Here is an 11,127-nt window from a genome sequence, read left to right as displayed (position 1 = left end):
TAATTGATTCCATTTAACCAATTCTAGCTCTCATCTCTATCTTTTTCCTTTTATGAATAAACCTTTAGATTTTAGATTCTAAAGGGATTGGCAACAGGATGATTTGTGGGTAAGATCTGATTTGTATGTTGACCTGGGTCTGGGGCTTGGTCCTTTGGGATCAGGAGAACCTTTTTCTTTTACTGGGGTATTGGTTTTCATAACCATTTGTCCCCATAACGAGTGGCACTGGTGGTAATACTGGGAAACTGGAGTGTCTAGGAGATTGCTGGTGAGACTTGTGGTTAGCCAGGGGGTGAGACCGAAGTCCTCCTAGTCTGGCTGGTTTGGTTTGCATTAGAGGCGGAAGAAACCCCAGCCTTGGGCTGTAACTGCCCTATTTGAGCAATCTGTCCTGAGTTGGTGCTCTCAGTTGGGTTCCACCAGAACCGCATTGTCACATTTGCTTAACCATGTGAATGTAAAATTATAGTTCTTGCTCTCCATTTCCATCAGCCATACGAAGAAGAAGTGGTGCTCCTTTAGCATCCCCATTGTCCAGTGCCCCCCACTGATTGTCTGGCAGGCTTCCTGCTTCTGATTTATTTAACACATTTTTGATGTTAGTTTTTGAGTCTTTGGCTAGTTGCTCTTCGTATTGTTTATAGTCTAATTACACTTTTACACTTAACTTGCCGGAGTTGATGCTCCTTTCTCTTGTTCTCACTAGGATTTGACTTCCAATTTTTAAAGGTACCTTTTGCCTCCAACCTTCTCTTTTTCTCTGTTAGCCACAGTGGCATTTTTTTTTTTGGTCCCTTTACAATTTTTTTATTTGGGGTATACATTTAATTTGAGCCTCTATTATGGTGTTTAAATAGTTTCCAGGCAGTTTGCAGGCATTTCACTCTTGTGACTGTTCCTTTTCACTTCTGTTTAACTGGCCTCCTCCTTTCTGTGTAGTTCCCCTTTCTGAAGTTAAATGCTACAGTGCTGAGGTTCTTTGGTACCCCCTCCCCCGCAGTGATGTTACATTTAATTATATTGTGGTCGCTATTACCGAGCGGTTCAGCTCTATGCACATGTTGGGCCCGGTCCTGTGCTCCACTTAGGACTAAATCAAGAATTGCCTCTGCCCTTGTGTTTTCCGGGACTAGCTGCCCCCCATGGAGGTGGAGCAGCTCCTGCTCCCCAGAGGCCTCCCTCCCCCTTTGGATTATTGCCCCAGTGTGTTAATGTGGGCCAGACCCAGGGACTGACCCCTCCACCCTATGCACAGGGCAAGCCAGCCCCATGCTCCATGGGCTGTTCAAATCCCAGGAGATGAGCTCAGGTCCCACGTCAAGGCCTCTCCCTTCCTGCTCTATGGCGGGGGGCAGGGTTCCCAGCTCCTCCAATTGGATCCAAGCAGCAGTGGGATTTTAGTCAGGGGTGGGCGGGAACACGTGGCTTTGAATCTCCAGAGCTTTAATCCACAGGTTTGCCCGTCCCTTTCCCCGTGCTGGGTTCCTCCCGAGCGTTACGCCACCTGTGGAGAGTTTCAAGGGAGAACCACACAGAACTGAGCCGTTTTTCCGATGGAAAATGTTTATTTGGCTCCTGGTGCCTAGAACTCGAGGTGGGCGGCGCCGGATGCCTGAGAGAAACGAACCCCTGGGCTGAGCGCGCTGGACAGGAACCGCCTGAGTGAGCGAAGGGCCGTTTAGCAGGAAGGGCGTCTCCGAGGGGCTGTGCAGCGGCTGTTGCACTCTGATATTTGTGCAGCAAATATCCCCATCTGCCATGGTGAGAGAATTCGGCACCTCCCAGGGAATCCAGAGAGGGCAAGTGGGAATCACGTCTCAGCAACAGCTTCACCCCAAGAGCCAAGAGCGATAAAAACACGAGACTCATTTGCCTCCCGCGCTAGAGCTTTACTGGGAAAGGAACTAAACTGCAGCGTGGGGGGCGCAGGCAGCGATTCTGGGGGTGTAACCGGAGAGCGAGGGGAGATGGAGACAGAGACGGCGCCTCTGCAGCCCAGCAAACAGCCCTGAGGCCGGGCGAGACGCTCTCGAGAGACCCCAGAACAATTCCGGACGCGGGGGGGGGGGAGGGGGGGGAGGCAGGAGCCCTGGGGCTGCGGAGTGGGATGACGGTGCTGCTGGGTCACCGGACACCGTCGCTCCTCACAGATTCACCCACGTTCCATCACTTGATCCGGGTGAAAACGTTTGTGCCGACCCTGCGGGGAAGCGCAGAATTCATAGATTCATAGAGTGACAGTCAGAAGTAAGGCTACAATTCTGTCACGGAGCCAGGTCACAGATTCTGTGACTTTCCGTGACCTCCAGGACTTCTTCTGGGGCAGGGATGGAGCAGCTGTCGGCACAGGGGTCTTTTAAGAGGAGGGGGAGCAAACCAAAAAAGGCGCCTCCCCTTGGCTCCTCCTCCGGCTGCACCGCTGACCGCTCCTCCCCCCACTCCTCCGGCCACAATGCTGCGCCCCACCCCCGTTCCTCCGGCCGCGGCTGTGGGGCCGGGCCGCATGCTGCGCCCCCCGCTCCTCCGGCCACGCGCCTGCCACCCCCCATGGCTGCTGGCTGTGCTGCGGGCGGCCAGCCTGTGCTCCCCCCTCGCTCCTCCGGCCAGCGGCCGCCTTTGGAAAGGCGCCGCTTTTGGGAAAAGGGGTGAGGGGAAGCGGCTGCTTCCCCTGCACCCCGCTAGCTACGCTACTGCCCAGCCTGCTGGCGCAGCGGCTGGGGTTGGGTCAGCCCCTGTAGCAGGAGCAGCTGCAAGCGCTGGCAGGCTCTGTTTGTTTCTCTGTTTGTTGCAGGCTTCCATGAATGTTTGTTCATTGCCCACGACCAGTCCCTGACTTTTACTAAAAGTCCCTGGGACAGAATCTTCCCCTTAGTCAGAAGGGACCCTCAGCTCATCCAGTCTGAGCTCCTGTGCAGCACAGGGCAGCCACACTGCCCCCGGCCCCTGCCCAGTAACTCGGGAATGGCTGAAGCATTTCCAGAGAAGCAGCCGGGTTTGAGCTGAAGCCCGTGAAGAGCTGGAGAACCCAGTGCTGCCCTGTTTGCTCCAAGGGTTAAACATTTGGGCCTTATTTCTGATGGGAATTTGTCCGGCTTCAGCTTCCAGCCATTGGTTCTTGTCCTGCCTTTCCCTGCTAGACTGAGCAGCCCATCAGCGCCTGGTATTTCCCCTCTGTGGTTTGTTCTCACCTGTTATTTGCCCAGCACAGACCATGTGCCCGGTGCTGCCCCATACAGGGCAGGGGGGGGGGGAAGGGGTAGAAAGTGCATCAGCCTCAGAAGGAGAAAAGACCAAAGAAGGACACCCCCTCCCAGGCCACCTGCCTGAGCACCGCTGCCTGGGGAAACGCCTCCTCCAGGCTGCACCTCACAGGGGCACCCAGCCGCCAGCCCAGGGAGGCAGCGTGGCTGTGGGCACCCCGCACTGGCCTAGCCTCAGAGCCACCCAGCAGCACCCAGGGGTGGGCAGGGGCTCCGCAGGCTGCACGTCCCAGTGGTGCTCAGCAGGGATGTTGGGGGCAGGGACCCATCAGCAGCCGCCTGCTCAATGCTCCCCTTGGTGCCCCCCAGGGCAGGCAGCCTCCCTCCCCCACCCCCCGTGGGCCCCTCCATAAGGCGGGCAGGGCCGTGGGGCACTAGCAGCCCCATGAGGGGAAGGGTTCAGCAGTGTGTGCGTCATGGGGCAACTTGGCCTTTGCTGGGGCCCGGCCCAGGGCAACAGCAGGGAACGGCTTTTCCAGGGCTGCCCGAAGCCTCATTATCCAGCCTCCCCCAGTTCTTCCAGGTGCCCCAGCCGCGTGCACCCCCGGAGATGGTTCTGTCCCAGGGGCTGCTCCCCAGTGACAAGCTGTCCCAGCCCCCTCTCTGCTCCCCCGTTAGTCTCTCACAGGCCTGGAGGGACTTGGCTCGGGCCCCTGGGATCACAGCCCTGGGGTGTGACAGGGCTGAGAGAACTCTGCAGCCTTGGGGAATAAACCTGCATTCGAGTTCACACCACTTCATCCTCCCCCAGCGAGACACTGGAGGGCGAAGGGTCCCCACGGGTCTGTGACTCTGGCCTGAGAGCCCTGCCCTGTCCCCGCAGGCTGGTTTTCCTACATCTCCAGCGCTAGGAGCCGGGATCCCAGCCCTGCCCTTGGCACAGCGCCGAGCAGAGATGGGCCCAGGCCCTGCAGTCCCAGCTCCGCAGGCGGCCCCTTCACTCCTGGCCAATCTCTGCCCAGTCACCCACCTGGTCGCTTTCCAGTCGGCGCTGGAGGATCCGACCTCCTCACGCAGCAGCCACATGGTCTTCAGAATCTCCTCCCCATTATCATCCACGAAGCACTGGCCCACGAAGACGGTTATCGAGTCTGCGGGGGAACCAGACAGGAGTGAACGTCAGTGAGGCCCCCAAGAGACAGAGCCCAGACCCCAGGGAAGGAGGAGGACTTGCTTAAAGTACGACTGGAGTGGAAGGAACCACTACAGAATAGAACAGAAAGTCATGTTGTAGGTGGAGCTGGCAGCAGCACCTAGAGTTAAGAGCGCCTGATGTTTTCCATTATAAGACCCTGTTCTCAGTTGTTTATAACTTGCCGCATTTCATAAGAACATAAGAACGGCCAGACTGGGTCAGACCAAAGGCCCATCTAGCCCAGTATCCTGTCTGCCGACAGTGGCCACTGTCAGGTGCCCCAGAGGGATGGGGCTGGAGGCAGAGGCTGAATGGAAGTTCCTGCCTCAGGTTCCCCTGCTCCCCCCATCCGCCCAGTAAGCCATAAGGCTCTGTTCCCACCCCTCAGTCTGCTCTGGATGGCTCTGGTTTGCACTCCCTCCTCCAGGCTCCCCCCACCCTTGTGTCTCACAGCCCCCTGCCTCTGCAGGGGGACACGCTCCTGCTGCCCCCAGCCCCTGCCCACTGCTGTGGAGCCCCCCAAGAGGCAGTTCCCAGTAATGGTCCCCAGCGCGTGCAGCTGAGCGAGGCCTCGCACCCAGACTGGGGAGGCCCACAAGTGCCCTGTGCATACGGGATTCCTGAGCGCTGAGCCAGGGTCTGGGTCTGTACAGCACCTAGCGCCACAGGGGCCTCGGCACTACCTACTACAGACAGTGACTAACAGTTCATAGCAACACTGGGGTTGGAACGGGCAGAGCTCTCCAGCGCTCCCAACAGGCTGCCGCGGACAAGCCAGGGTGGAGACAAAGCAGGTTCCGGTGCCCCCCAGCGCCTCTTGTCCCCAGAGTACTTGCTAAGCCGGCAAGGTGGGTCCCCCAAGGGTCCCCGTGAGCAAGTGGAGAGGTGATGGGAGAGCTGCCCAAGAGCCCTCCGCGAGTCCCAGGCAGAGCCCAGGATGGACCCCAGGAGCTCTGACCACACGGCCTCAGAGACACAGCCCAGGGTGAGTGATGGGCCGGGCCCCAGAGGTTGGTACTTTTGTATCTCGTTTCTGGTCTGTTCAGTTCTGGCTCAGAGCCCCGGCACTGGCCAGAGCTGAGCATTAAGGGGCCGGAAGAGCAGAGGATGGTGCAGAGACTGGGCGGGGAAGTGTTTCAGCCTGGTTAGCACTGAATTCCCCTCCGTTCCCCTCCACCCCAGGCACCGAACCCTCGGGCCACGTACTTGAGAACGTCCAGCTCACGGTGAAGCCAAAGGTCGGCTGCTTCCTCTGGCTCTTGCGGTTCTGGGACCCCTTCAGGGGTGACATCAGGATGCGTTTGTCGGTGACCGTCACCGCCGTGTGGTACGAACCGGTGAATCCCCCCTCGGCGTTCACGGCAGAGATGGTCATGTTAGAGCCCAGCTCATTCCTCCACAATCCAGACAGGACGCACTGAAAGAGGGACACGGTCAGCAGGACGGGTCCTCCCGCAGCACTGCAGGGTCAGACTCTCCCCCAGGCCAGGAACGCAGGAGCCAGACCCACAAACCAGGAGAGGAACAGAGCAGGGTCTGTGATTGGATTCCTGTGACCCAGAGGGAAGCCTCTTTCTCTGCCCCAAACCTGCAGGGACTGGCTGGCTCAGGGGTTAGATCCCTTCTGTGCTGTGTTTTTCTCCTCGCGCACATCACTCATGATTTTATAGACCTCTATCATATCCCCCCTTAGTCTCCTCTTTTCCAAGCTGAAGAGTCCTAGCCTCTGTAATCTCTCCTCATATGGGACACGTTCCAAACCCCTAATCATTTTAGTTGCCCTTTTCTGAACCTTTTCTAGTGCCAGTATATCTTTTTTGAGATGAGGAGACCACATCTGTACGCAGTATTCGAGATGAGGGCGTACCATGGATTTATATAAGGGCAATAAGATATTCTCCGTCTTATTCTCTATCCCCTTTTTAATGATTCTCAACATCCTGTTTGCTTTTTTGACCGCCTTTGCACACTGCGTGGACATTTTCAGAGAATTATCCACGATGACACCAAGATCTTTTTCCTGAATTGTTGTAGCTAAATTAGCCCCCATCATATTGTATGTATAGTTGGGGTTATTTTTCCCAATGTGCATTACTTTACATTTATCTACATTAAATTTCATTTGCCATTTTGTTGCCCAATCACTTAGTTTTGTGAGATTTTTGAAGTTCTTCACAGTCAGCTTTGGACTTAACTATCTTTAGCAGTTTAGTATCATCTGCAAACTTTGCCACCTCACTGTTTACCCCTTCCTCCAGATCATTTATGAATAAGTTGAATGGGATCGGTCCGAGGACTGACCCTTGGGGAACACCACTAGTTACCCCTCTCCATTCTGAGAATTTACCATTTATTCCTACCCTTTGTTCCCTGTCTTTTAACCAGTTCTCAGTCCATGAAAGGACCTTCCCTTTTATCCCATGGCAGCTTAATTTACATAAGAGCCTTTGGTGAGGGACCTTGTCAAAGGCTTTCTGGAAATCTAAGTACACTATGTCCACTGGATCCCCCTTGTCCACATGTTTGTTGACCCCTTCGAAGAATTCTAATAGATTAGTAAGACACGATTTACAGAAACCATGTTGACGATTGCTCAACAGTTTATGTTTTTCTCTGTGTCTGACAATTTTATTCTTAACTATTGTTTCGACTAATTTGCCTGGTACTGACGTTAGACTTACCAGTCTGTAATTGCCGGGATCACCTCTAGAGCCCTTTTTAAATATTGGCGTTACATTAGCTAACTTCCAGTCATTGGGTATAGAAGTCGATTTAAAGGACAGGTTACAAACCTTAGTTAATAGTTCAGCAACTTCACATTTGAGTTCTTTCAGAACTCTTGGGTGAATGCCATCTGGTCCCGGTGACTTGTTAATGTTGAGTTTATCAATTAATTCCAAAACCTCCTCTCATGACACTTCAATCTGTGACAGTTCCTCAGATTTGTCACCTACAAAAGCCAGCTCAGGTTTGGGAATCTCCCTAACATCCTCAGCCGTGAATACTGAAGCAAAGAATCCATTTAGTTTCTCCGCAATGACTTTATCGTCTTTAAGCGCTCCTTTTGTATCTCGATCATCAAGGGGCCCCACTGGTTGTTTAGCAGGCTTCCTGCTTCTGATGTACTTAAAAAACATTTTGTTATTACCTTTGGAGTTTTTGGCTAGCCGGTCTTCAAACTCCTCTTTGGCTTTTCTTATTACATTCTTGCTCTTAATTTGGCAGCGTTTATGCTCCTTTCTATTTGCCTCACTAGGATTTGACTTCCACTTTTTAAAGGAAGTCTTTTTATCTCTCACTGCTTCTTTTACATGGTTGTTAAGCCACGGTGGCTCTTTTTTAGTTCTTTTACTGTGTTTCTTAATTTGGGTATACATTGAAGTTGGGCCTCTATTATGGTGTCTTTAAAAAGCACCCACGCAGCTTGCAGGGATTTCACTTTAGTCACTGTACCTTTTAACTTCTGTTTAACTAACCCCCTCATTTTTGCATAGTTCCCCCTTTTGAAATTAAATGCCACAGTGATGGGCTGTTGAGATGTTCTTCCCACCACAGGGATGTTGAATGCTATTGTATTATGGTCACTATTTCCAAGTGGTCCTGTTATAGTTACCTCTTGGACCAGCTCCTGCGCTCCACTCAGGACTAAATCGAGAGTTCCTCTCCCCACCCTCACGCCACCCTCCCTAAGCAGGAGGTCCCTGCCCACCCCAGAGCCAGCGCCCAGCCCCTCCGGCCCCTCACCCTGCCCCGGCCTGAGACACCCCAGAGCCAGCACCCAGCCTCCTCGGCCCCTCTCCCTGCCCCGGCCTGAGACACCCCAGAGCCAGCACCCAGCCTCCTCGGCCCCTCACCCTGCTCCGGCCTGAGACACCCCAGAGCGAGCAACCAGCCCCCTCAACCCCTCACCCTACCCCGGCCTGAGACACCCCAGAGCCAGCGCCCAGCCCCCTCGGCCCCTCTCCCTGCCCCGGCCTGAGACACCCCAGAGCCAGCACCCAGTCCCCCCTCGGCCCCTCGCCCTGCCCCGGCCTGAGACACCCCAGAGCGAGTGCCCGGCCCCCTCGGCCCCTCGCCCTGCCCCGGCCTGAGACACCCCAGAGCCAGCGCCCAGCCCCCTCGGCCCCTCGCCCTGCCCCGGCCTGAGACACCCCAAAGCCAGCACCCAGCCCCCCCTCGGCCCCTCGCCCTGCCCCGGCCTGAGACACCCCAAAGCCAGCACCCAGCCCCCCCTCGGCCCCTCGCCCTGCCCCGGCCTGAGACACCCCAGAGCGAGTGCCCAGCCCCCTCGGCCCCACAACCCACCCTGTACCTTTTGATTGGAGGAGGCCCCGAGGGTCACCAGAGGCAGGGCGAGGAGCAGGGAGAAGACGACTTTCCCCATCGTCTCTGGGAGCGGCAGACGCCAGGTGAGTCTTCCAGGGACTCGTGTCTGGGGCTCCTGGTCAGGCTCCTATTTATACCTCCAGTGACGTCTCTCATTGGCGGTGCCGGGTATTGAGCAAACGCTGGCTTTTGAAAGTTGTTTTTCCTGCAGAGGGAACCAAATTTCCCAGAAGTGTTTGCCAGTGGCTGGCCACGTGCTGCCTGCCCTGCTGGTGGGAAGTGTTTGGCCGCTCGCTGGACAGGCCCGTGTGTGCCAGGTGGGGCCGGGGGGGTGACGTGAGCGCAGCTTGGAGTGGGCTGTGCTGGCCTGAGGGCCCCGCTCCCTGCCCTGGGGTGCCGGCTGGGCTCTGCAGAGTGGAGCTCCAGGGGGTCCCACGGGGGAGGTCCTGGCCTGGGGGCAGGCTCCATGAGGCAGAGGAGGTTCAGTTTGAGGGATGCTCTCGCTTGGCACCACACAGAGGTCCCTGGCTCCAGGCACAAGAAAAGGAGAGTTACCTCTTCCATAACTGGCGTTCTTCGAGATGTGTTGCTCAGGTGTATTCCCTATAGGTGTGCGTGCTCGCCACGTGCACCGGTGCTGGAAGTTTTCCCTTAGCAGCATCCGTAGTGCGAGCGCCCCCCGCGACCCCGGGAGTGGCACCAATGTATCGCGCTATAAAGGGGGCTGTGTGCTCCCCCCACCCTCAGTTCCTTCTTGCCAGACAACTCGGACAGAGGGGAAGGAGGGTGGGATGTGGAATAGACAGGAGCAACACATCTCGAAGAACGCCAGTGACGGAACAGGTAACTGTCCTTTCTTCGTCGAGTGATTGACCCTGTGTATTCCACTGTAGGTGACTCCACGCTATACCTGATGGAGGTGGGTAGGAGTTTAAATGTACAGGTTTAAGGGTTACCAGGGCGGAGCACCGCCCTTCCAAACCCGGCGTCATCCCTCATTTGGGAGACGATCGCATAGTGCGATGAAAAAGTGTGGACAGAGGACCACGTAGCAGCCCTGCAGATGTCCTGAATAGGGACATGAGCCACATAGGCCGCGGACGAGGCCTGGGCTCTCGTCGAATAAGCCTTCACTATAGGAGGCAGGGGCATCCCTGCCAGGTCGTAACAGGTGCGAATCCTGAGGTGATCCAGCGGGAGATCCGCTGGGTGGACACCGGTCGCCCCCTCATGCGCTCGGCCGATGCAATAAAAAGCTGGGGGGACCTTCTAAATGGCCTGGTTCTGTCTAGGTAAAAGGCTAGCGCTCTGCGCACGTCTAACATGTGCAGGAGCCGTTCCTCATTGGAGGAATGGGGCTTAGGACAGAGGATCAGGAGGAAAATATCCTGATCCATGTGAAAAGCCGAGACCACCTTTGGCAAAAAAGCAGAGTGAGGGCGGAGCTGAACCTTGTCCTTATGGAAGACCGTATACGGTGGTTCAGAAGTCAGGGCCCTGAGCTCCAAGACCTGGCGGGCTGAGGTGATGGCCACTAAGAACGCCACCTTCCACGACAGGTGGGACCACGAACACGTGGCTAACAGCTCAAAAGGAGGCCCTGTGAGGCGGGAGAGTACCAGGTTTAGATCCCAGAGCGGGACCGAGGGTCTGGCGTAAGGGAATGCCCAATCTAACCCTTTCAGAAACTGGGCCATCATGTGATGCAAGAATACCGACAGGCCCTGCACCGGGGGGTGGAAAGCCAAAATGGCTGCCAGGTGCACCCTGATGGAGGAGGCCTTGGGTCTGACGGGACAGGAAGTAATCGAGGACAAGCTGGATAGGGGCGGAAGAGAGAGAGGAACCTCTATCCCTCGCCCACCTAGAGAACCTGTACCACTTAGCCAGGTATGTTCTCCGCGTGGAGGGTTTCCTGCTTTCCAGCAGAACCCTTCTCACATCCTCAGAACACCTCCCTTCCTCCTCATTTAACCACGGAGCAGCCATGCTGTCAGATGGAGCGCAGCTAGGTTGGGATGATGGAGGCGACCTTCCTCCTGGGAGAGGAGGTTCGGCCGTAGCGGCAGCCTGCACGGAGGGGCCGCTAAGAGTTGCAGTAGGGTCCCGTACCAATGATGACGGGCCCAATCCGGGGCTATGAGGATAATCCTCGCCCCGTCTGACTTCACCTCCTGTAGGACCCTGCCTATCAGGGGGAAGGGCGGGAAGGTGTACAACAGAGGCCCCGACCATGGGAGCAGGAACCATCTGATATCGCCCCATCGCCCCCTCCCGCTCTGGAGCAGAATCGAGGACACTGTCAATTCTGGGCGGTGGCGAATAGGTCTACCTGGGGAGTACCCCACTGTAGGAGGATCCATCTGGCTACCTCCCTGTGCAGGTACCACTCGTGCTGTTTGG

At 56.1% G+C, this 11,127-nt stretch overlaps 1 protein-coding gene across 1 annotated transcript; it reads right to left on the bottom strand.

The window, feature by feature from the left end:
* Positions 1–1,871: 1,871 nt before the first annotated feature.
* LOC128838793 (avidin-like) lies at positions 1,872–8,848 on the bottom strand. Its single transcript, XM_054031219.1, has 4 exons — positions 8,711–8,848; positions 5,605–5,815; positions 4,234–4,354; positions 1,872–2,203 (listed from the first exon to the last, which is right to left on the bottom strand). The coding sequence occupies exons 1-4, from the start codon at positions 8,780–8,782 to the stop codon at positions 2,170–2,172; spliced, it is 438 nt and encodes a 145-aa protein (XP_053887194.1). The 5' UTR covers positions 8,783–8,848; the 3' UTR covers positions 1,872–2,169.
* Positions 8,849–11,127: the final 2,279 nt, after the last annotated feature.

Source organism: Malaclemys terrapin, chromosome 6 (assembly GCF_027887155.1).
Source record: "Malaclemys terrapin pileata isolate rMalTer1 chromosome 6, rMalTer1.hap1, whole genome shotgun sequence".
Taxonomy (NCBI): Eukaryota; Metazoa; Chordata; order Testudines; family Emydidae; genus Malaclemys; species Malaclemys terrapin.
Note: the sequence above shows the minus strand (reverse complement) of the source record. Positions and strands in the feature narration are given on the sequence as shown.